The 27,511-nt window shown below is 38.2% G+C and overlaps 1 protein-coding gene across 1 annotated transcript; it reads right to left on the bottom strand.

Moving 5' to 3' along the window:
- Positions 1-5,223: 5,223 nt before the first annotated feature.
- LOC145768650 (calcium channel flower homolog) lies at positions 5,224-16,241 on the bottom strand. The gene is made up of 5 exons (XM_082580202.1): positions 16,045-16,241; positions 9,549-9,624; positions 9,049-9,174; positions 8,574-8,681; positions 5,224-7,570 (listed from the first exon to the last, which is right to left on the bottom strand). Exons 1-5 carry the CDS (start codon positions 16,142-16,144, stop codon positions 7,501-7,503), a joined length of 480 nt encoding a protein of 159 aa, XP_082436328.1. The 5' UTR covers positions 16,145-16,241; the 3' UTR covers positions 5,224-7,500.
- Positions 16,242-27,511: the final 11,270 nt, after the last annotated feature.

Genomic DNA, 27,511 nt, shown 5'->3' with positions numbered 1-27,511 from the left:
AGCGTAATAATCGTTTCGTAACAATCGTAATAAAAGGACGTTTTTAATGCATTTTTTGAGAAAAAGATGTCAGATCCTGTTTTAGAGACAAAAATTGACTTTTTTTGAAGATTATGAAAAATTTAAACCAAAAATATACGGTAACCTACATTATCAATTTTATCTGAAAAAGATTAAAAACCTATCCTACAGGCCATTATGTTGGTTGGTTGGTTTTGAATCTTTATCCACGGACTGACAAAGCGTTGATAGATTATTTCTTGTAGTTTCGCAAATTTGTAGTGGCTCTTGACGCAGGGCAGGTTACCGAGATTGACAGAATGAAGTTTCCGATTGTTGAAGTGTTGCAGGAGAATTATTCCATCCATATGCCGCTGAATGGAGAGCAGTCTTTAGAATGCGTTGCTCAAGCACACACCCCGAGAGTCGAACCAGCGCCGCTTGATCTTGAAGCTTCTTCGTCCATGAAGTCACGCTCTAACCAACTGAGCTATCGGGACAGATTAATGAGACTGTTTTGTGAGATTAAAACATATTTCTTTCGTAGAATGCGTGAAACTTGAAATTAAAAGAATGGTTTTTTGAAAAGTTTGTTAAGCCTACTTCATTAGAATTTTAGTACCTATATTTTAGAATTTTTTCGAAAATTGCAATGTTTACAGAACCCAACCAGATTTTTCATAGAACGCTTAGGGACGGCTTCTAACCAAGGCCATTGAGAATAAAATTTGGGCCGGTACCAATGAGATTCTCGAGATTGAAATCAAGATACTTCTAATCAAAATGCATTTTATCGAAAGAATAGATGGTGAGTTCTTTAAGTTTCTGGTCCCTTAGAAAGTTGACCGGCTCCTAAAAAGTACCCCTGGACATTCCTCCTCTCCGCCCTTTCTGGCTGTGCTACTGGTTATACTAAGTATCCCTGATATCAGGCTGAAACAATTACAACGAACAATTACAATTCACATCTAGGTAATTCAAAAAATCAACGTATAGGGCTAATCACTTTGTTGTCCATAGCTACCAGCAATGTTTTTCATGCTTCAACTCAAGCCGTTCATTTTCCATAGACTATGCAAATATGCCACGTAGCCCAGCTGGTGGCTAATGATCTTGCTAAGAGGGTACAAAGAGTTGGTTTACAGTATTTACAGTAGCCCCATGTTATGTTAATTTATTGGCCAAAGTAAAAAGTCAACATTGCAACATGAGAAGCTTCATAATCTACAACGTTGGCATAGGACGGCCGTTCATATATAAAAATTAGTTTATGACAACAATGCATTGTGCTTTTATAAACATTAGCCAGCTTTGAATGCAATGAAACGCAAAGTACGAAACAAGAGTTTTGAGCAACCTAATCATTCTTGTCCATTGGAAGAATGGCGCTTTGTTAGATTGAATTTTACTCATTGTCAAGAGCAGGGAATAGGATGAGATGGAATGGAAGGCACATTTTGGGATGGAAGATGGAAAATGTCAAGGATGGAAAGAGATGGAAGATTTGGATGATGGGATAGAAGACAATCTTCTATCATTCCATCTCAATTCCATCATTAAGTTTGCACTGCCATATCAAGACATACTAAAGTTACAGTATAAAATAAATTGAGTAAAGATTTCCGCTTAATTACGTTTTTTAAACAGGAGTATGTCGATTTTTTCGTATTGAACCAGCGCGGCTGTTGGCAGACGATTGTTCAAGGAAGTGAAATCGACAATGTTTACACTTTGTGAGTATGACAATGACATATTCGTTTAGATTTTAGACATTTAAATGCAATGCATTAAAGAACATCGCTCTTGAATAATTCTATTTCTGTGAGCACTTGAAAATTTAATCAAAGAGTGAGAAAGAATGACATTATTTGGCAACATGCAAAGCGCTTTGAAAACTAAAACGCAAACTGTGATAATAAAAATAAATCAATTAATCAAGTTTATTTCAGTATGGCTTCATATACCGGTGTAGTACATGCCAGAAAATTAATACATTAAACACATAACTTTTATCCATATGGAAGCTGCACCGTGGAGTTATCGAAATAAAGCATAAGGTTTTCTAAGTCAAAATTTCTGCCAACTTTTAATTAAAACTTCAGCTATAGAAGAGCAAGTAAACTAGCATAACAGGACAGTAATCCCTGCGAAAATAAAATAAAAAAAGCAGCCACTCCTATCCTACTTCAACCTGCAAAAACTTGTTGACAATACACCTGAAAGCATCGAAAAAACAACAATTCTCTACGTGATACCTACACCCCTGGTGTTTCATATAAATTGACAGAACACAAATGTCACCCACTCTAACGCATTTCACCTCGCTGTGCTCCCTGCACAACAAGTGTTAAAGTTGCACCGAAACAACACCACAGATTCTTCCAGGGCTGTGCAGTCGGAGTCGCGAGGTCGGCGGGATTTTAGTGTGTCCGGAGTCGTAGTCGGCCAGCTTTTAATCGAGAAGTAGGAGTAGTATATTTTTACCCGGTTCCACAGCCCTGGATTCTTCTTGTAGTTGTAAGATAATTTCTAACACCGCACGGTAAGTAATCCTCAGAAAAATATAACTTTAAAATTGATACAATAAAAGATGGAAATTTTGTCATGAAATGGGAGATGGAATGGAAAATGTTTATTATGGAATGGGGATGGAATGGAAAAAAATCTCAGGATGGAAGATGGAAAAAAACGTCTTTCGTTTCATTCCATCTCATCCTTGGTCAAGAGATAGAAAATACCTTTAACAAATAAACGATTTTTTTCAATGGAAACCGATAATCATTTAAGCGCAAACATATAAGACCACATATCGTTGACAAACTGCAACGACCGATTTTTTATCACACAACAATAACAACACAGATAACACACAAAAAGAAAACAATGCAGACATTGTAGTCATCAGCATATCAGCAAGATGTAAGTTAGGCAAGTTCCAGTTCACTATCAATCAGTGTCATGTGGTTGCATTTCATCTAATGCTTTTTTAGTTCACAGACTTTTGGGTAGCCCACACACCCGCTCTGATTGCAGAGTTTCTTTCACCATTTGAATGAACTGAGTAATCGTCGGATTAACTTGGGAATACTTGCATCGATACACAACATAGCGTGCGTATAAAAGTAACAAATTTAACGAATTACAATTCGCTGTTTCCAACAAAATTAAAAGTTTACATTTTATTGGAAACTGTGCAGTGTGCAACTCTGCCAAACGGCGGTGATACATATAAAATGCCAGACACTAAGTGGCTTACTTTTACTTGAGCATCAGATACATCGAAAACAATATTGTACAACGTACAATGCAGGCTACATACCAAACTTAGCTCAGGAAGAGTAAAAAGTAGAAGTGATAAAACACGTGCATGGGTTCTCAACACAAAGGAATAAGTTACTAAGTGAAAATGGTTTCGGACAGGACCGTCAAGTCAAAACGAAATTCGGTCCGTTTATCCTTTAGGCTACCGCAATTGACATGAGTGGTTTTTGCTGTGACGGTCAAAAATAAAACAAACTGGACTACTGAATTGCACAACAATCCAATGACATGAGTGACCTTCGTCAATGCTGAGTTGTTGTAAGATAAGGCTATAGGCTATTTATTTGTCTTTGTGGCCATGGAGTATTAAAGTAACGAGGGCCTCTGCATGTTATTAGCAAAGCACTTGATAATATGTTTAATTGTGGGATCAATATTCATCCACTAATGAAGCCTCTGAAAGGTTATTACTGGCAGTTTCGCTACTTTAGATGTTTTGAACCACTGACACAGACTCGGTCAGTGAGATTAGTAGAGTGAAACTTCCGCTTGTTATTATATTTAACTTTGGTGGTTTGTTTGTTCATTTTTGCTGTTGTACTCTTGTCGTTATTTCCTATTCCTTTCGTACTTTTGTTTAATGAGGGTGACTGCTGACTTCGTTGACCCTGTGGCCTTTTGCCGTCATCTTAGTACCAGCACCACATTCAGTGTACTTATTTGTGTATCTATAACTGCAGACAGTGCACACCGTTTCGGCCTCCTCAGTGCAGTAAGTACACTGGGTTTGGCCACGGAGATATATACCATTATACCTACGTGTGACATTTTCCCATTTGGAACCTAAGCTCCAAAAATGGTACTGGGCCTACTGCCAACCTTGCCAACGATGTACACGTGCTGTAGTTCTAAACCAAATAAAAAGAATTTGAATCTGTTGTCTGAATTGTTCAATCCACTAAGCGCGGTTAAATGGAGAGCTGTTCTTGAAGTGCGTTGCTCAAGCGCATACAAGGGTCGAACCAGCGTCGCTTGATCTTAAGTGTCTTCATTCAGAAAGTCAGGTTCTTAACCAACTGAGCTATCAGACGAAACAAATATTGGTTTCCTTGCCTACTCCTTCGCATCAGTTACATAAGGATAGGTATATCTTAACCACGTTATTGAGAAAGTACTATCATGAAGCATTGTATTACTTTGAAAGTTGAACTCTACATAAATACTGTAAACGAAAAGCTTTACATGATTATTTTTCTGAGGCCCTTTCCTAAGCAGTTTTGTAGAAACAATAAAAAAACATGTAGATTTATGCATTGATGTGCAGTTATGGGTAGTAGCCCAGGAAAAACTTTCATCGCGGAATAAAGCTTGTTTGAAACTGTAAACGATTTTAAAAGACAAAAGCGAAGAAGTGAAAGTGCCATGTGCCAAGGTCCGTAGAAGTTCATCAGCGAAACTTTCAGTGTTGGATTAAACTTGAGCAAAGCATGAAAGACGGACCTTCAGACAAGGGATTGATAAACGCGGGAAGGAAACAAAGAAAACACTTTTTTAAAAGAAAACACTTTTTTAAAACAAAACTACCATCGCATGTCCTGTATCTATACACAGGGTGGGCCAAAAGTAGGCTTACAGTTATAAAAAGTAGGGTTTGGGTCTAAAAGTAAATTTATTGTTTTCTTGTGGGTACTTTTAAATTTCAAGAATGCTCGTTATATCTTACACAGAAACTGTTTAATCTCATGAAGTGTACCGCAAGTCAATTTACAGCATATAAAAAAAGTTTAATAACTGTAAGCCTACTTTTGGCCCACCCTGTATAAATTATGCGATAATATAATCACCTCAAAACTATCCTCAAGACATGTTCCTTTTTTTATCAATATCATTGAACTTTGTCGCAAGTTTGAAAGGAGCTGCAAATAACGCGGGAAGAAGCGCATTAAAACACCGAGGTTTCTCATAGATGCATAAATCTTTATATTTTCAAGGCGAAAAGCAGTTATCCTTCTCGAATAATCGACACAAAGACATCACAAATAATATTCAATTAAAAAGTAACATTTATGTACTTCAAAAACATGATAGCTTCTTTGCGCCAAACAAAATAGGACTGCATAAAAACTGTACCAATACCATTTTTTATCAAACTAAAAGGTACAAACAATTTCTATCAAACTAAAAGGTACAAACAGTCCTGAAAGATTCATTGTATATTACATGGATCATAAAGCAGTTTCAGCCGTTTTTTAGTTTTACAGAGAAATTAGTAAGCGATTGTGCAATAAAAAATTATTTCCACATCATTGTTTGTAGCAAACTTTTAAAATTGAATCTTCTCGCTATCAGCTGAGGATGCACGATACTGTAGTCTGTGCGAAACGGTCGAAAAATATCAAAAACTTGTTTTCTTTGCTTGTAGCGTCGACGTGATTAGGCGAGCATTATTAGAAACAAAACAAATGATGGGCATTGGAAGTTAAATTGTACAAGGTGATTACAGAAGTAGCCTATTGCAAAAGGACACAGGCATTTAATTGTTTAGGGCGTTGAGGTAAAGTGAAATCACAGAAATCAAAACTGGGTTGGTAGATTGACTTGGATACCCTGCAGTTAAATAAATAAATCGCCGAGTTGACCTTCTTTTGTCAAGCACAATTATATCAAAATATGCATGTTTTCGGAGTTGAAAGCATGGGACAAGAACGCTGATATATTCAACAAGGTAGGTCTACTTGCATAATACCGTATAATACCTATAATTCAATTTCTGTTCCAATTATATTTGTATATTAATAATTATTTATAAGTACATCAAATATAGTTATTACTCTCTAAAACCTATACACTATACAGCCTGTTTCACCCTAAAAGGGGGATCATCAGAAGGTCCTTATTCTATTTGAATGATGATATTTTGATGATCCTCCCTTTAGGGTGAAACAGACTGTAGAGTAGAGGTTTAAGAGAGTAATAATTACATTTGATGCAATTTGCTCTGCTTGGCTTTTTACTTGGCATTGAGCACTTTTTATTGTATTAATAGTATTTATCGTTTGATTCTTAGGAAGAATGTGCATTAAATGATTAACTCAATTCTATTGAGTTGTTCTACATTGCTGGCTTGTGGTAGAAAAAAGCAAACTCTCACCCGACATCACTTTAACAGAAAATTCTTATTCTTAACACAACTAGAAATCACATTCTATTAGAATGAAAAACCTTTTGAAAATCCCACGTGGAAGTGAAACAGGCTGTTGTTAGTTTAATAATTCAGCAGTGGCTTCATCAACTGTATACATTGATATACAAGATTGACATATGCTACAAAAAAGTTATAGAACTTTGGAATTTGGATGGTCTGAAAATTGTAATCTGTTGAATCTACACCATTTTCGTGATATTGCTTTAAACTTTCAAGAATATATTTGCAGTGAAAAATCTTAAACTAATTAAGGTTGTAATTTCACGAAGCACACACTGTAAGAGCTGAAATCCTTGTATGAAACCCGAGAGAGACATAGGAGAGATACCCGGAAAAAGACATCGCACAGCTAAGCAAGATAGGGTTACAAACAGTCGCTTCATTGAAATAGTATAAACATCGCTTTGCAGAACACCTTCAAGACATTGAAGGAAAAAGAAAACAAGAAATGAAAAGGGTTTGTTCATGATTAAGAAGCACCATTGAAACACAATCTATAACACAACGTCAATACCTAAAAACAGCGAAGATGTTTTACGTCAGACAGCAAATCAACCGTTTTTTTATGTTGATTTGATGTTTGTATATTTCAATGCATAAAACAGTTAATTTGCTGTCTGAGACGTCTAACCTTCAATTTTAGAAATTCAAATATTGAATAAACAAAGGTTTTGTCACAAAATGATAGAATACTGACTCATTGTCAAAAAAAGTGCGCTAGATACAGTAGAACTCGCCAAAAGTGACACCTGAAGAGACCTACGAAAAAGTGTCACTGTAGCAAAATGTTAGTATGACAGAATTCTCCTGTAATATGTTCCGTTTTAAATAGCACAAAAACAACATATCTAATAATGGAATCACAAGAAAACTTTGTTAGCAAAATTGATGTACGGAAGACGAACCGACCGGTATCCGATCAAAAGCTCATCACATTACATAGTACATACAACTAGCTATGATGTTCAATTCAAAATAAGTGCTGTTTCCCATCAGCCAGCACACGATTCCGCAATCCTGACAGTGCCGCTTTATTAAGGTTCATTCTGAAATCGATCGAAATCACCTCCGCCGGCAGATGTCAGCATTTCGCTACGATCAGCTCTGCAAATTCAATCGGAATTGAAATATCTAACCAGTATGTGAACGATTGCATATTATGAACAAGAAGTTACGCGTTTGAAACCCAAAGGAGGTTATTTTTTATTGCCATACCAGGCATGCTTCTTCTACTACAATTCATAAGCCAAGTAGTCCATCCAAACAATCACTTATCTTTTCATTCGTATAGCACTATAGCAGAATAACAGCATACGTATTAAGTATTCTTTGGGTCTGCTACTATTCGGTGACTCCGATTCGGTGAGTCCGATTCGGTGAGTCCGATTCGGTGAGTTCCTAACCTCTAACCCTAAAACGGCAATGATAATTAGGCTACGGTACCCAATAATTCAAAAAAAAAAATGAAAAAATCACCGAATAGGGATCGGACTCACCGAATCGGACTCACCGAAACGGGCCATTCCGTATTCTTTATAGTTTAAGCATTAAGGCTAATTGCCAGTAGAAAAGGTGCAAGGAAATGAATTTTCTTAGGACTAACCATCATTTGCTTGTGTGTGTAAAGTAACACATTTAAAACCACGTTTCAAACTGCATAGCTTATAAAGTACACCTTTATTGGTTATTTGTAACGTACCGAAATGTTGAAAATATTTAAGAATTAAAAAAAATAAAAACGACGTAAAAAACAGTTACGGATTTTAAGTCAACAGAATACAGATGGTAAGGCCGGTTTCTTAAAGTCTTCGACCTGGCTATGTTTGTTGTGCTCTTCTCGCCGTGTCAATCCTTTGTACCCGTGCGTTGTTGATGTGAATAAAACAGTTGAACAATTTGGTTGACAAGACACAACACAATTGCCTGTCGTGGTAGTGGAATGCAGTCTTTTGGGTGCTTAAGAGTTTACACACTATAAAGTGTTGGGCAGGCAGAAGAGGACACCGGTTAATATGTTACTAAAAGTCAAATACAGACTTGTACACATGAAGCTATCACTGTACTTTACTTGTATCGAGTTTGTAAACCTATTATTAATTTTGCTTACTTTTTTCCAAGGGACATTAGACCGTAGATGACACCAGTGGCAAAGGGGCATATGCAACCAAGAAACGTGGAAATCCCAGGACAGATGATGACTGGAATAATAGATATTCTAAAACGACAAAAGAGTCCAATAACTGCACCTTTCTAATAAAACTTATACTTGCAAAAACGCATAGACCAGTGAGAATCGATAGATTTTGTCTTATCTAAAGTTAACACACTTTCAAATAGAGTCGAAACAAAATAATTATTATAAACCATAAAATGGAGTGGAGTACAGCAGATCAAACGAGCTTATCTCAATCAACCTTATGTGTTGCCCGAAAAACAACTTGTTGGGGTAAATTTATATACAGAACCTTTGCCCCTTGGCCTAGAATATACCAAATCAAAGGAAAAAAGCTCAACAAACTTCAATTATAATACACTTTATGTTAAAAACAATGAACAAAACAGTGACATCACTAATCACTTACAAAACATAAACAAGTCCTTTATGCCAGTATTGTCTTTTCTCGATCCACGTTGACACTTTCTTGGTGCTTTCAAAAAACATACAACAAACCGGCGCCTCGAAAAGAAGTAGCAAAAATGAGATGCATCTGCAATGTGAACAGAGATGCCATAAGAGGTTCCATCAGCCACCGCATCAAAAACGTGTAAAATATTTAATAAAAATTAAAATGCAATTGCAGATATAATATAAAAATAGTATCATACATCTTCATTCCTCCTTGTGATATAAAAGGAAAACTATTTTCAGATTAATAATTTAAACTGGAATTATATGGTATCATTTTAATTAAATTAGAAAAATTATAACTTGAAACACAGGTAGATTAAAAACATCATTTTTTCATTCCATTCCATGTGATTATTTATAAACGTGTCAGATACCATACACCAACAATCCAACATAACAGGATTTTCTCTGAATGTTAAATCATATGAGCATTCCAGATACAAAGCTACTTACAGCATCAGCGCTCCGGCTCCAATGCATGCTGGGTGTAGAATTGATAAGAAAGTAGTAATTCCACATATTGCACACACTGAAAGTACAAGTCAACAATTAAAACACAATAAATTGCAGGCCTACAAATAAGCTACTTCAGTATTAGCGCAAAACATTCAATAAAATAATTCAACCTCTGCCATCCTACAGTGATTAATCTGTACGCTTGACAAAATAACCCAACCTTTGCAGAAAATAGGTCATACAAGAATGAAGATGCATTTTGGAAACGTAAAACAATTTTAAGAAAAAATCTACATATGCAACTGAAGATCTTCTTCGTTTGAAGCTTTTTTGCCACTCCAGGGGTCGAGGGGCTCTGCCTTTTATCACCCTTCGGCAGTGGCGGCACCGCGGTCTAGATGTTTGGGCAGGTGTCGAGTAGTCATTGAACTGATTCGTCATCCAGTTCACGCAGACCACGCACACCAATTGGCACATGATAGATGGCGCAGTTACTGATGGTGTGGTCTGCGGTTTGTTCCTCCTTGCCATACTCACATATAGTGGATGGAGCCATCCGATCCCGCATTTGTGCATGTTGGAACGGAATAGTCCGACGCAAAATCACAGATGGTTGAGCCGCACCCAATCACCCATGCCCTTCTTGGCAAATGCATTCCAGTTGGGTGGGGGCTGGTGTCTGAGATAAAACTAATCTTGAGGAGTTCTTCCACTCCGAGCTCCATTGGTGGTCCGCCCAGGTAGCTGCACTGATGGATTGGTCTTCAGCGGTTTTCACCGTGAGTTGTGCGGCACGTACAAATGAGTGTCTCAATTTCAGTCGCTGGGGTTACTCGCTCACAGACTCGTAGAGACTTGAGTGGAGCAAGTGGTTGGGGTTGGTAGCACGGCAAGAAAGAGACAGGATGGCTTCTTCGCGGTGAAGTTCAGCTGGTTGGATGTCTGCAAGGACAGGGAGATTGTCCGATGGTGTAGGTCGCATGCATCTTGTCATGATACGCAAGGTGTTGTTTACAGTCAGTGTCAATTTGATGGCAGTGGATACTGCGGCTCCAGACAGGTGCACAGTATTCTGTTGGAGCGTGAGCTAGCGCAATCAAGATCCCACGAGAACCACTCTTTTTAGAGCGCGACAGATCCACTGTCGATAAGTCCTGACAATCCGACATCCCACCATCTTACACCTGAATGCTGAGAGCATCACATCCAGCAATTAAAGATGAAACTGGCAGAATTAATGAAATGGATAACCATGCGAAATGAAATGTGCTAGGAACACTCCTTCGGATAATATTAAGAGCAGTGGTTACTCAAAGACGACAGTTTATCAGGTTGTGGTCAAGTTTGATGCCGAGGAAAAGGTTGAAAGAAACCTCCACAGCCCTTGAAAGTGAACAAAACCTTTTCTGGCAGGGCTAAAGAGGTTGATAACTGCAACCCAATACAGTCGATGACAAAACTGACCAAAAGACCAGTCAGTCACAGAACAATCAGTAGAACAGTCAATGAAGACCTTGGGATGAAGTCTTACGTGAAAATGCGTGGCAAACTCCTCACTACAAGCTCAAGATCAATCAGGGTTGAAAGATGTCCAAAGCTTCTTAATCATCTCAAGAATGAAGGACATGTTCGCATTTTTGTCGATGAGAAAAAGTTTATTGTGGGCGAGGTTGCAAATCGTCAGAAGACACGAGTTATTGCCTGTGACCCTTCAGAAGTTTCTCATCTAATGCAAAGCAAAAATTCTGCTTCTGAGAGCGAGAGAAATAATGTGATGGCAAGATGATGCTTCCTCACTTCATCAAAGCTGAACTTAAAATCAACACAACAGACTCTGAATGATATATTGCTGCCCTGGATTCATAGAAACTACAATGCGACCAAAGTTATGCTTGTTCCAGACTCTGCGCCAGCACATGGAGCAAAAAAGTTTGGAGCAATTTAGCAAGAGTAACAACCTACCAGATATGTTCAATATTGCAATATTGAATACGGAGACAATCATGCAATTTCTGAAGGAACCTTACTCCATGCCACAGTCCCAAGTACTGTAGCATTTTTTGCGCAGAGTTATTGTTAGTTCTAGACAAGAAATATTGAGATTTTATCTTGTGGCTCGCCAGCCTAAATCCTACTCACGAGCATTATGATGATGAATATTATTTAGATCATTGAAATAAGCACTGAAGTAATCAGGTAAAGGTCAACTTTTATATTTGTACATGAAATTAGCGTACCATAGTCACGTTTAATTAAGTCATACAGCTTGGAAACATTAAATTTAACATATATATATAATAAATTCACGAGGGTAAGTCTGGGGTAAAATAAACAGGCTCTAAGAGCTTTATTTTGAATGATTACTATGAGATGTAAAATATATTTAAGAGCCCTATATTTAAGACACTTGGTAACAAGAGCAACGGAATACCTAAATTTAACAGACATCAATAAACACAGTGCAATCAAAGACCACATTTATGACTGCAGTATTTGTTCCAACATCAAATTTACATTAGATTCATTCAAGATAATTTGCAACTGTCAATCAGAGTTTGAAACTAAAATTCAAGAGGCACTCCAAATAAAGCAGCACAACCCCAGGCTCAACAAACAATTATTCGCTAAAGGGGCATCTTTTTTGTTGAATTTGTATTAGCTTACGTTTATTTTATGTTATGTTGTCCGCTCACTATTTTGTCTCATGACCGCACTCCCGCATAATTATGACAGATTGCTACCACCTTTTGTGTTTGTTCGTCAGTTGTTGCTTGTACGCAGGTCAGTGCAGTTTTATTGAATTTCAGTCATTTATTATTAACATTTCACGAATAATTTTGTTTTGTTTAGATGAATTAAGATATTTTCCTGAAGAGGGCAGAAAGTTTTGCCGAAAACGTTTGAAATTATGTATCTATTTCATTTCTGTATTAATTTTGAATTATGCAATTCAATGTTATTAAGTTGTTATCGATTGTCTGTCTATGGTTTTTAAAAAGTACCTCTCTACCAAAGCTATACTATCCCAATTTATTAATGAATATTGTAAATGGGTTTGAAAAAGAGCAAAATAAATGACACGCAATGTACTAAGTGGTACAAAGTGTCTGAGCTTATACAAAACTCCACAAGTTTTATTTAGCTTTGTGCGAAGACTAGTTAAATGTGATTTCCATGGTAGCTTGTTGTCAAGGGTAACACCAAGATATTTTATCGAACCTACCTGTTGGATTGGATTACTGTTAATACTTAAAGTGCAACTGCACGATGACTTTGACCTCACTTTATCTGAAAGAGCATGTTTCCATCTATACATACCAACCTCGCCCTTGCATTTTAAGGTTATATTTATCTCAATAAAAATTATCAAAACCATGGTTTTCCACGCGCTTGTATTTTTGGCCACGTTCCTGCAATGAAGGATTGCATTGCGCAACACCCAGATTATGACGTCACTTGTAGTCAGACCTTGGAGCGACTATCGGTTTTGCAAGTCCTTTGGTTGGCTTGGTCTTAGAGGGAAGAGGTTTTTTTTTCGCTGCTTCGATCTCGTGGCACATGCTTTTTATGTGAAAGCAAGTGGTATAGGCTCTTTGCAACCTCTAGTTTGAAAATATAAGCCAGGTCTGTTGTCTTTAGTTGTTCATTGAGATTGTTGGTTTAAGAGACTGACCAAAGCTGTCATAGGCCCATAAGGAAAGCATGCGAGGTACGTCTTAACCAATGTCATGTAACATTCTTGTAAGTTTCAAGTCTTTCGTTCAAATGTATCTCTTGGAAAAATGAACTTTGAAAAGATAACATTTCTCTAGCAATTTCGTTTCTTAGATTATTATTGTGGTTCTGAGCTAAATATTTAAAATGGTGAAAATTTGCTCTATCTGTCACACAAAATCTGTTCCTGGTTGCAAAGTGACATTTTTTGCCTTCCCTAACGATCAACATTTGCGAATTAAGTGGTGCAGGTTTGCTCATCAAGTCCGTAAATGGAATGGACCCTTCCCTAGCAGTGTTATCTGCTCAAATCACTTTCTTGAGCATGATTTTGAAAATTGGGAAAAAGATGACAAGCCCAGACTACGCAATGGAAACAGGGATATCTAAATGGAAAGTTGTCAAATGAGTGAGCAATCTTGTTTACTGTTCAACAGCCTTTCAAAAGCTAGTTGCGTAATTGTTCCATTCATACTTAACGAAGCTGTTATGTCTCTCAGGCAATTCAGGCTGGTCGCTTATAGGCACGTGCTGGAGTGGCTGTTGGATGGAGAAGTTCTGGGCAAGTCGAACAGAGTCGTGCTGCCATCCTGCATTGTCTCTTTTATTCGTAGAAAATACCCTAGCGACGATGGGGATTATGCTGGATTCAGAAAACAGCCCCAATCATGTTGCGACCGTGCCATATTTTAAACTGATTGTCCTGCTTTGGTATCATGCACGTTACAACGTCCGCGTTTTGTCGCTTCTACCTTTTTCTAGACCTCTGCTATGTTTGCCATATATCGTTTTTTCGTTGTGATGGTCAGAAATAAAAACAAACTGAACTGAACTGATTGTTGAAGCGTTATTGTACATACAATACAAAATCTTTTCGATATAACCAAGTTTGCTGGTTCCAATCTACGAAACTAGCCTTCGGCGATGGGTATCGCAAACCACTCCTGGCACACAGGCATCAACAACTAAATTTGTATAATATGCTGGCTGAAAGATGCGTCTTCATTATGATATAGATACCTTATAAATTAGCGCATTTACCTATCGCGTCTAGTTTGGTCTCTACTAAGTTCGACTACAAGTGACGTCATATCGCTAGGTGGCGTAGACAAGTTTGCCACTTCCAGGTAGCGTGAGAGAGAAGCGCTAGAGAGCGTGGGAAAAAGGTCGGTTTTTTGGCTGTAGGCCTCAATTGTAAGGAAGTAAGTTTGTCATCCCGTACCAGACGTCTTGGCAATGGATTCTAGCCAATGTTAATTTGATCGTGCAGTTGCACTTTAATTGAAACGATTTGGCTTTGAAAGGCTTTTTACATATTATCATGCATGCAGTTTTTAGTAAACGGTAACTGTATTTGATGTGTATATATATTATATTGTATATTGACAACTATACACACATATAATATATACATATACTGTACAAAGTGTACATACAGACATATAATAATTAATACTGTACTAAAAAAATAATGACAAAATTACAGGAGCTACCATCTCTTGTAAATATTTTATTTATTACACTTTCGATAGCCTAGCTTCTATCATGTGTCAATCCAGATTCATGTGGTTGGATGAGAAGCACCTTTTAGGCGATTGGCCATCCTACCATGATATGTACACATTACTATAGACCAGGGGTGGCCAACTTCTCATCACTTCAATCGACTAGAGAATTTTTTAACCACTAGCGATCGACCGGTCGGTCATGAAGTTACTAAGCAACTTTTTTCCTGTAACATCTTTACTATAAATGGATTTACATTTATCACACATTTGCCGTCGTCAGCCGTCGTCATTGGATCAAGCTCGTGTCTGAGCATTGGTTTTGTCTTTAAGCTGTCGGATGAGGCTCTGGATGCCCAGCAGTCTGTGACGGAATAGACGTGAGCAAAAGTCATATTGTAGATGGAGAGAGTGGAAAGCGTTTTTTTGCTTTTCTTTTCAGATGTTTTGTTTATCCTAACACTTATGTTTCTTTTTTTTTTCAAAGCATTCCGTGCCATCCTTAGTTTTTATTCTCCAGATTGACCTGTCACTGGCAAGGTGTTCCCACAATTCCAGATCAATGCTGGCTTAGTTCAAGGATACTTTTAGTTGATTTTTATATCGAAGTTTTGGTCTTCCAAGGTTTTTTTCTGGTCTCCAGTTTTCCATAGAATATTATTTGAGAAAGCCTCAACTCCATCCGTACGACATCTCCTGTCCAGGGAAGCAGTGTTGCAGTAGGGTGACTTCTAGGCTGGGTAACTTAACACGATTGAGCATTGCTTCGTTGGTGACACTATCCGCCCAACGAGTGCCTAGTAACCTACAGACCATCGTCAGTACTAAGCAGTAGGCTTTGTTGGTGTTTCAGCTCATTTAGTAGAAATGATTAGGTGAGGGTTAGGCTACAATAAACGCACGTAACAACTCTTGTAAAAATAACTAGCCTCTTCTTTTAACCCAAGCAGCAATCAAACGGGAAAGTTACTGCTATATCTTTGCCAAGGCACCTGCTTTTTAGCCTTGTTACATGATAATCTGCTTCAATAGGTGTGCATAACAAGGATTTTTTTATAATACCAACTGAAGCCCTGATTAAATTTATCCAACCAAATAAATTGTCTGAGTTGATAGACAATTTTCCTCTCAGGACTACCGATATTGATTGAAAAACACACTTTTAAGAATTTTGTCAACACAAAATCCGGCGCGATTGACCAGTTGAGACTTGGCGATCGACCGGTCGATCACCCCTGCTATAGACTAAAACACTTTCAACTGAACTAACATACCTATTGCAGCAATCACACCAACTCCTTTGGCAAGAATCTTACACCACCAGGTGGCACCATTATTTGGAGCTGGATTTTCAGCGTCAATTACATTTGGCATTTCTTTACACTGTAGATTTCCTTGTACAGTATATTTAAATTAAACTATTGGAAGTTATGAACATTGCACATAAAACAATACTGTTGTTGTTGATGTTGACTCTAAATAAAAAGATAGGTAATGCTTTAAGCCACAATTAAGCTTTTCCTCTAAGGAGTTAAACAAATTAGCATATATTACATCAGCAGCTTCATTAATAAATCAATCAGGCTTCAGTGATTGCATCATATGATCAATGTTCAATTGATTGTCATTTTAGAAATTATCATCCTTTTTTGTGTGATTAATATTTGTTAAACTTTTAATTGCTCTGTGGCTGATGCTTTAAGGACAGAGGAAGTCTTTGTGGGGTGGTCCAAATGCTGTAAACCGTGAAAACTGAAACGCCATATTCAAGTTGAATAAACAGTAGGCCTAGTGTTAAAAGGATGCAACCTAGTTCGTACCATGAACAGTTCGTACCCTCAGTTCGTACCCTGAAAAGATCGAGAGAAAAAATTAAAAAAAGCGGAAGTCGCTGATCGGAGTTTCCGCAAACATTTTAAAATTTTCCCCTTGAAAAGATCGAGAGAAAGATAGCACAAAGCCAAAGTCGCTGATCGCAGTTTCCGCTAACCCTAACCCTCGCTCATTGCAGTTTCCGCAAACATTTTTCCGCAGTTTTCGCTAACCCTAACCATAGACTAATCTATGCTTTAACCCTAACCTTCGCTGATCGCAGTTTCCGCAAACATTTTTCCGTAGTTTCCGCTAACCCTTACTCTAAAGCCTTGTTCACACTGACAGGCTTGTGCTGTGCCTTTAGTTGTATTGAGCAGAGCTTTGAGCATTGTGCAAGTAGGTTTACATTGCATGTACCAGACAAGGCTCCAGGTCCTGACAAGCGGGTGTTGCTAGTGGAAACCATCACGATTGACTGATATACTCAAACATGCAGTATACTACCAGTGTTTTATATAGCCTATATAATATGCATTTCAAAATAACAAAACACATTCCTCATATCATACAGTTTTCTCATATGTTAAATTTTGCTTTACAATTGTAGTCTCCACAGCTTTGGTAGATGCAGGTTTAGTTGCCTAGTTTAAAGAAGATGACAATGACATAGTATGTAGATTAGGCTGGCGCAAAATCTCGAAAAAAATTTTTTTTTCTTTTAAACTTTTCGTCAGTTTGGAATATTGTTCCTTTTGGTAAATGTATCTCCTACACCAAATTTCACAAAAAAATATTAACGTTTGACCCTGGTTCACCTGGTTTGAATTTTTTCAAAATATCGAATTTTCGCTTATCCCTGAAACTGCTCACCCGCTATCTTCTAACGTACTCTAGCATCTTAATGGACACAATAAGAGGCAGTAACACAAACTTGTAGCAAGCAAAGTGGTTTAATTAGCAACTCCATGAACACTGACACGTGTATTACTCTCATGTGTATTACTGTATTACTGACAGACACCTGTAACACGTGTAGACACGTGTATTACTGAACACTGACACGTGTTTCTTGAATCATTTGACGATGTTTATCGATTTTCACAGGCCAACAAAACTTTTTTTTATATAAAGGCAGTCATTTTAAGGTCATTTTAAGGTATTTCGAGGCCCCTTATTCTGAAAATGCACTAAGTTTTCTCGAATTGGCTCTAGTTTTTGAGTTACAGCAAAAATATTTTTTTCGTAATTTTTGAGACCCTTTGGATTTAACGTCGTGTCGTTTACTACATAGACAAAACTGGAAGTAATCCCAGGCACATTTCTGAGTTGTATTAACGCTATTTGGAACCAATCACGTTGATTACAACCCAAACAAACAGCTATTTAACGTTTACTGGCCTAGTAACAATCAAAATATGATGTGAAGTAAGCCTGAGGATACAAGATGTAGAATATAGGTCTATAACTTGCGTTTTGCATTAATATATTTGTTGACTTCAACAGTATCAGACTTACTAAGTAAGCTACTAAGTACAAACAAAATGCATACATTGATGTTTTGCTTAACAAACTAGACAAATAAGCAAAACAAAGCTGTCGATGAACAAACGCAACTCTTTATTATGATTGGCCTACTGAGCAACACCCCATCAAGGTATGAAGGCCATTTATATAATTACAGAATACAAAGTTATGTTATTCAGTAAAGTAGCTGCTTAGAATTTTATCCTTGCTGCGGAAGAACGTAATCTTGGCCTTGGAGTCAAGAATGCCATGTTGATCGAGATGAGGAGCCAAGATTCCAGCTACCACTTTTGATAGCTAAATCTTTAACTACTACAGTAGGTAGTAGAAAAAGTTTTGAGAAAAAAAAACTTGACCTTGCTCCAAAACACTACTGAAGGTATTGAGGTTGCTCTCAGTCATGCCCGTTTTCCTATTTTTTCAAGCAAATCACCACTTGAAACTAAAGAGGGCAAACAAAAAACAGAAATAGCAACGTCCATGCAATGGCTGCCTTGCACACTCCATGTAAACATGATGTTCCAACTTCCTTCGAACATCCTCACCGTGCAGGAGTATCAATTTTCATGGTGATGCCACGATTTTCTTTATGCCATGGCACTCTGAACTTCTTAGCCTTGAGCCCAGAAACGGGTTTGCGTGCAATGTTTGCATACTTTATAGGAGGAACCCAGGACTTATCTTGATCACCCAGCTTCATGTCAAAGTAATAATAATAATAATGCTTGCTTTTATATAGCGCTGTATCTATCGCAGAATGCGTTGCTCCTCTACGTTGCCTCATGCAGCAAAATATATCTGGGTTGTTTGTACAGCATCCTACTTGTCACAGGCATATTTTATTAGCCTATATGCCCTTTATTTAGCCTATAGACCAGAAAAAAAACTTCTTGCAGCAAAGACTTGGCCTTAACAAAGACTTAGAATACAATTTCATTTGTACAGTATCCATTTCAGTAGGCCTACCTATTCAATATAAAGCTGCATTCATAAACACATGACTTTCGGGATATTTTTCTTGTGAGGTAGGCCTACTGATTCACAACTGTTTTCATTGAATATTTATGTCTCCCTTAGGTTAAACACAATTCATTTCAACCTTTGCTTGCGTTTTGAACTTTCGTGCAATATGAACCAGTTGAACTAGACAAGTGCAATTATGACATCATAATGGTAAACAGGGCTGAAAATAAGTAATTTGCTAATTGAAAGCTTTTGAGAAACGATTTCAAAAATATTTTCATTGTCGAATATCTCGAAAACTAGAGCCAATTCGAAAAAACTAAGTGCATTTTCGGAATCAGGGGCCCTGAAATACCCTATAATGACTCTCATCTTCTGTGCCAAATTTTTTTTGTTGGTCTATGTTATAAATTCACTGACTGTGAAAAGGCTGTAAAATCAACTAAAATGACACTAAAAGCATGCACTATTAGTGACTCTCAGACTTGGAGTAGGGTGAAGATGTTCCACGTGGAAGTTAACAGAGTAAGTGACGTCAAAATCACGTGGTCAAATTTTGAGAAATCCCCTCTTCAGATACTGCTAAACCACTTCAAAATTTACTAATTTTTCAGAAAAATTCAGAATTTCTCCTTGGGTGAACCAGGGTCAAAGGTCAAAACCCAGCAAAAATTTTTGGTTTACAAATATCAGTGAGCAAAATGGAACATTATTCCAAACTGACAAAAATTTTAAAGAACATCAAGGAAAATGAGCCACCCTAATGTAGATACTAGCCTAGCGTAATCAACCACTCACAAAACTTAGGAGTGCCGGTATATCATTTTTAATGATTAGCCTACATGTTTAAAGAAGCCTGCTGAAGAATTTAAAATTGCAAAGCAGCTTTTCTTCTACCATGTAAATGTACATGAAATCTTAGTCACCCTACACTTAACTTGATTCTGTATTAGTAAAAGCCTAGGCCTATTTCATCGGGTGCAACCTAGTTCGTACCTTGAACCATTCGTACAGTCAGTTCGTACCATGAAAAGATCGAGAGAAAAAATTAAAAAAGCCGAAGTCGCTGATCGGAGTTTCCCCGAACAATTTGAAACAAACTTGAGAGTTAGGGTTAGCGGAAACTGCGGTTAGCGGAAATTGCAAAACTGCGGAAAAATGTTTGTGGAAACTGGGATCAGTGAGGGTTAGGGTTAGAGCATAGATTACTCTATGGTTAGAGTTAGGGTAAACGGAAACTGCGGTTAGCGGAAACTGCGGAAAAATGTTTGCGAAAACTGCGATCAGCGAGGGTTAGAGCATAGATTATTCTGTGGTTAGGGTAAAAGTTAGCGGAAACTGCTGAAAAATGTTTGCGGAACTGCGATCAGCGAGGGTTAGGGTTAGAGCATAGATTACTCTATTATGGTTAGAATTAGGGTAAGGGTTAACGGAAACTGCGGAAAAAATTGTGCGGAAACTGCGATCAGCGAGGGTTTGGGTTAGAGCATAGATTACTCTATGGTTAGGGTTAGCGGAAACTGCGGAAAAATGTTTGCAGAAACTGCGATCAGCGGACTTCGGTTTTGAGCTATTTTTTCTCTCGATCTTTTCAGGGGGAAAATTTTAAAATGATTGTGGAAACTGCGATCAGCGACTTCGGCTTTTTTTAATTTTTTCTCTCGATCTTTTCAAGGTACGAACTGACGGTACGAACTGTTCATGGTACGAACTAGGTTGCATCCTATTTCATCTCTCCACTCTGCTGTCCTAAGCCTCATCATGCAGCTTGTATACATGGAGGGCAGACACGAGAAAAGCACTGCACTTGCAAGGAAGGTTAGATAAAATGACATATTTTGCCTCCTATTTCAAGTCAAAACATTTTATGGGAGTAATTTTCATTTAAAGCAGTTTTTGTGATGTCACATCACCCACAAAGGTCCTGCTTGCCTTTCAACCCCTGTTCACAAATCTCGCGTTCTCGCTTGTGACTTGAGCCGAAATCGCTCCGTTGCAATTCTCGCTCAACCATACAAAGAACGTCTCAAGCGACCATGTCACAAGCCGCGCAGTGTGAACAGCCGCACTGAAAACCATTGGAGCGAAAACATCTCAAAGAACAGCACAAGACATGGCACAACAGTGTGAACGACGCTTAAGTCTCTAACCATAGAGTAATCTATGCTCTAACCCTAACCCTCGCTGATCGCAGTTTCCGCAAACATTTTTCCGCAGTTTCCGCTAACCTTTCCCTAACTCTAACCATAGAGTAATCTATGCTCTAACCTTAACCCTCGCTGATCGCAGTTTCCCCAAACATTTTTCCGCAGTTTCCGGTAACCTTTACCCTAACCATAGAGTAATCTATGCTCTAACCCTAACCCTCGCTGATTCCGCAAATATTTTTCCGCAGTTTCCGCTAACCCTAACCCTCGAGTTTGTTTGCGGAAACTTCGATCAGCGAGTTCGGCTTTGTGCTATTAAACTGCGATCAGCAACTTCCGCTTTTTTTTATTTTTTCTCTCGATCTTTTCAGGGTACAAACTGTTCAGGGTACGAACTAGGTTGCACCCGTGTTAAAAGACATGTGATGTAATCACTGATTAGATAATTAAGCTGATTACTAATCAGGAACAAGGCATTCTGTTCTGTCGCAGCCGATCTGTCGCAAAACAACTCACTACGGCCGACCTGTCACCAGAACATCTCACAATTAGACCACTTTAACGTGAATTCCTAACTAATCTGATTAACGCTTTCTTATCATAGCATGCCCATTGCCCATGCCTTGGTTGACTCGAACCTTGGACATCTGTTCATCTATTTTAAAAAACAGCAACAGAATGGTACCGGTAATCTTAAAATTTTTAACTCCAACATTGGTTGATTGCTGACACATTTTCAGTGTCAGCAATCAATATCAGTCCAGGACTTTAAAATCTTCAATACTGTACTTTTAAACTTTTCTAAAATTAGGAAAGAACTCCTTGTTCTGCCTTGCATACAAAAAACCTGCACAGCAACACTTTTTTCAATTGATGTAATTGAAAGTGAAACAGTGTTGTACTGTAGTTCTGATTATGCACATGTCCAAGTGCAATAAGAACCCTGGAAATATCTTCTTTTTTTTGCATGGAATGGGCATATGCACAACACTGTGGACATAGCCACTTTTGAAAATTTACACAATGGCTATGGTTACTGCAGAATGTGGTCCCTTAGTCACTTAAGCATAAAGCTAATATTTTTTATTAATTTTTAAAAAGTACAGAAAATCTGTTTTCACTAGCCAAGTAACTTTCTGTGTAACCTTACAGCTTACACGGTTCATCAAACGTGCCTAGTTATCCATGTGCAAGATTTCACAAAACCTTAGTTCAATACAACTCGGCAGTGAACGCAGAAAACGTTTCAAAAACTATACAATCCATTCATCTTCAGAGCTATCAAAGGTGGGCAAAAAGTAGCGCCTCTCCCGCTACTTTGGAAAAAAGTAGCGCCGCTACTGCAGACGTTACTCCAACTAAAAAGTAGCGCAGCTACCGCTACTTTCACCAAAAAAGTAGCGGCGCTACAAAAGTAGCGCGCTATTGCCCACCTCTGAGTGCTATAAATGTATAAACGTAAACATTTGTGGCACTGAAGATGAAGACAGCATGCTGGTTTTGGAAACGTTTGCTGAACATGAGTTAAATATCTACCATACAATTATAATAATAATAATAATAATAATATATGAGATGTTGTAAAGCAGAGTGCTTATTCATCTTTCAATCACGTACAGTAAACAACTAATCAAGATAATAACAATATTAAAATTAGGGCTCTTTATTTTTTGATTGACTTGATTTTTATTTTCTCCAAAATGACATTTCAAGATTGTAAACTGGCAGTGATGCTTTTACAATTCACAAGACGTTTATACGAAAATATTGTTTACAAAAAAAAAATATCATGAAATTACTATGTCTGAAAGTCACAAGGCATTTTCATGTCAGACTCTGACTGTTACTTTCGCAGTTTCACCTTTGAAAACACAACTGGTTACTATTGTATTTTTTTGTCGATTGATGATCGATCAGCTGATCAAATCCACTTCTAGCATTTCTAGTGAATGACGTATTTATCATGTGACTATGAGAATTGACGTAAAAATCATTGTTCTGAAAAAGTTTATCTGACGGGGAATAAATGATAGAGAGAGAAACCTTTTATTTTGTCTGTTGCAAAAAATAGTATACGGTACAAATGTATTCAACAACAGACAAGAAGCAGCTTGAAATACTGCCTCATAAAAATGTATCATGATTTTCTACGCTCTTATCAGAGGTGTAAGGAGTCAGGTTTTTTGGACTCCTGCTCCATTCCGAAGTCTGCTACTCAAATCCAGGGATTCCTAGACACACCGGAATGGGAAACTAACGTATTATCCGCTTAGGCTGGTAACAACAGTAGTGCTATCATCAATCATCATGTCGCGGAGTGTGCGCGTGGCGGTGACATGTGATTTTGCCAATAGTAAGCAGATGCTAGACAGCAGTTCACGTTTCGTTGTTCTTATTCACTGCTGTACTGGAAGATTACAAGAATAAATTAAAAGCCATAGCAGATTAGGTAGAACAAGCTAGTTAGTAACCAGAGGTGGGCAGTAACTAGTTACAAAAGTAACTAGTTACTGTAACTAGTTACTTTTTGAGTAACTGTAACGGTAACTTCGTTACTATTTTCCAAAAGTAACGAAACGCGGTCACTAGTTCCTATTTTAGCACTTTTTTAACAGTTACAGTTACAAGTTACTTTTGTATTGAAATTTCTGTTTTTAATCGCCGTCCATTTCTCTGCACATGTTTGTGTCATGCTTTATGCGTGTTTGCTGCGCGTTGCGCAATAATACATTCTTCTCGCAGCTGTATCGGAGCAGCACTGCCCAATGCCCATGCGCGGCATTCTTGTTTTGTGATCTTATGGAGCAGGATTGCCATATTGGCAAATTCATCGTCAAAATCCAGAAATCTGGCGATTTTTTAAGACGTTTGGCTTCATATTTATGGTTTGGCGATTTGGCTCTTTTTTAGCGCTTTTTGAGAACTGATTTGGCTAAATTAATTGCTTTTGGTGATTGATCAATATGTGACTTTCTATGCAATGTTTAGCAAAAGTGTTTGGCAACACTTGATAGCTCAGTTCATGCTTGTCGTATAGCTGCCAGAGGTGTACAGGAGCCGTAGTTTTGGAGTATTTAGGACCCGGAGTTACGTTCACTGTTCGCAAACCTTATTACTGGTCACAGCGGTAAACCATAATCTCTTCGTGGGAAAATTTTAACATAAAGTTCCCGAATCCGTTCGTCTGTATATAATGACCGAAGAAACACACACTTGAACTTCTTTTCAAACAGTGTATTTCTGTAAAATTAGCCCGCGGCTATCGAAATGGGGTGCAACGCGATACACCTCTAAAACTGTCACTACGATACAGATTACTTGGATAAAAGACGGAGAATTTGTCCAGCTAGCAAGCACCAAATAAACCAGTTAAATGTGCGACCGACTTCCAACAAACAACTTCGAGAATGAATCAGAAAAATTTGTGATAACTCAAAGGCACGCCAGCAGTAGCACGACGCAACATTTCATGTCCAAACAGGTTTCAAACTGAAACAGGTTTAAACCGGTTTGACACAGGTCTTACGGACGATGGTGCAATTTTGGCTCGTGTTTTAGGAATTTCCATGACGTAATATTCAGTAGACCCGAACGGTTTCTACATGACGTTTGACCAGGCGAACAACCGTCTGGAACATAGCGGCCCCTAGTTATGACAGTCTGACATGGCATAACTAAAAAAGAATTCACGACAATTGTGAGCCAATGAATAAAAACACATGATACACAAATTGTTTGAATCACTCACGTTTAAGTTAATACGCAAATACAAAGGGCATGCAAAGAATGAACAGCAATAAGAACACGACGATACATGAAATTGGTACCATAGGTATTAGGTACACGCAAAAATGATGCTATATACAATGATTGCGATAATAACCGACTGTTCTGGGCTCAGACAAGTGTCGGCCACCGCAGACAAAACCAGGCTCAAACCCTAACACTTAGGTGTTCTTTACGGGGGCGAGGCACGAAATATCCCTCAACACATAGTCTACTTTCACTTTCCCCGTACTCTCATCATAGTTGCAGACGGCAACTTTAGCTCTACGAACCACAGGCTTCCCTTTTCTAATTTGTGGAACTACCTCATGCACCCTCCCAAGTTGATACTTCCCACGTTTACCAATGTCCTGGAGAAAACCTACCACTACAAGTTGACCAGGCTCCAAATTCTCGGCCATTTTTAGCCATTTTTTCCGGCCCTGAAGACCTGGCAAGTAAAAATCGATCCATTTACTCCAAAACTGCTGAGAAAGTGACAAATTGAACCGATAATCCCTTCTTAATTGGTCACGATCATGTGGTTGCCCAACAGCACAGTATGGGTCTAAGTATGGGGTTAAAAGTGAGGCAGGAGTGATGACAGTAAAATCCCTAGGGTCGTCACTCAAAGGTACCAAAGGGCGTTCGTTCACGATCCGAACGGCACTGCCTGTGTACGTAAGCAGTTCAATAAAATTGGGCTTACGAATTGAAGAGTCCAAATTGTGAAAAAATGCAATTTTAAATTGTTTAACCATTGCCTCCCAGGCGCCACCTTGCGCCGGAGCATACGGAGGTATAAATTCCCAGTTTATCTCTCTCTGTCTCAGGGCGTTGTGAAATTCAGCTGATTCTATCAACTCGGGTAACTTCTTAGATGCTGCCTGAAAGGTACTTCCATTGTCGGAATAGATAGCATTAACCTGCCCACGTAAATCTGTAAACCTTGTAAAGGCAAGTAAGAAATCACTCAGCGACAATGACGTAACCAGCTCAACATGAATAGCGCGAGATGCCATACATGTGAACAAGAGTCCCCAAGCTTTTTTGTGACTTCTACCTTCAACAAAGGTCAAAGGTCCAAGATAGTCTAAGCCGCAATCAAAAAAGGGTTTCCTATGCGCAGTTGTGCGAGACAAAGGTAAATCAGACATGAGCTGCCTTATAGGCCGTGCTTTCTCAATCGCACATACACCACAATCATTAAGATACCTCTTCACGGAGGCATTACCATTAGCGATCCAAAACTTCTGTCGCGTAGACCAGTGCTCTTCAACCGGTGTGCACGGTGCACCCTAGGGTGCACTAAAATATGCATGGGGTGCACCAGTACGAAAAGGTATACAAGGGTGCATCACAAACTTGTCACACTAAACAGATACTTTTTACAAAAACTTTCTGTGAGCAAAAATGAACCATTAATATGGCTCTCCAGAGGCAAAGTTCTTAGCCGTATCTTTCTGCTTAGAGAAGAATTGGGAGTTTTTTTAACAGAGGAACATAACCAACAAGCTAGCAAATTTCGTAACAATTTTGGTTGGCAAAAGTTGCGTATATGGCTTCCATTTTTGAATACTTCAATAAACTAAATCTGAATTTGCAGGGGAAGAAAGGGGATATTTTTGAAAGCATGTCCAAAGTCAATGCTATAAAGAAGAAACTACCACTGTGGCAGAACCGAGTTGCATCATACAATTTCTCTGATTTACCGCTTTTCCACGACTTCATGGAAGAACATGGAAGCAATTGTCAAGAGCAACTGTTGCCACTTATTCATGCCCATCTTAATTTGTTGCAAAAAAACTTTGAGAAATATTTCAATGCTGAACAGAATGCCACACTTAATGCCAGTTCTTGGATATTACAACCTTTCATTTATGACGGACCTACTACAGAAATTGAAGATTTGATTGATCTCAAATCGGATTTTGGTATGAAAGTATTATTTAAAGAGACACCATACACTGACTTTTGGGTGCACCTGTTAAATGTGCCAGAATACAGAAGCATAGCAGAAAGGGCAATTTCCGTACTTATTCAAATGCCAACAACGTATTTATGCGAAAGCGGCTTTTCTTGTTTGTGTGAAATCAAATCTCGAAAGAGAAATTCAATCACACACATCGATCCATTGATGAGGGGAGCAATTGAAAAAGATATCATACCTCGGTTTGAGTTGTTAGTTAATAATGTGCAACAACAAAACAGTCATTAAATAATGATTTTTTATATCGCTTTTACCTCAGTTTACCTTTTAAGTAAACAGGGTGCATGAGTTCGTCACAACAACTTTAAGGGTTCACCAAACCAAAAAAGGTTGAAGAGCACTGGCGTAGACAACAAAGTGTGCTGTACTCCACAGTGCGCATTTCCATTATGATGCGACAGTACAACAAGCCTAGTGAAGGGGTGCTTCGAAGGCAAAACAATCGGATGCTTTGCTTCAAGAGAGATCTCGGGAGAATTACTTAAGCGCCCTTCAATGCGGATTACACCAGCGTCATCTACACAAGGTCTGTACTTT

Source organism: Aplidium turbinatum, chromosome 4 (assembly GCF_918807975.1).
Source record: "Aplidium turbinatum chromosome 4, kaAplTurb1.1, whole genome shotgun sequence".
In the NCBI taxonomy this organism is placed as follows: domain Eukaryota; kingdom Metazoa; phylum Chordata; class Ascidiacea; order Aplousobranchia; family Polyclinidae; genus Aplidium; species Aplidium turbinatum.
The sequence above is the reverse complement of the archived record's forward strand: the minus strand, read 5'-3'. Positions and strand labels throughout refer to the sequence as shown.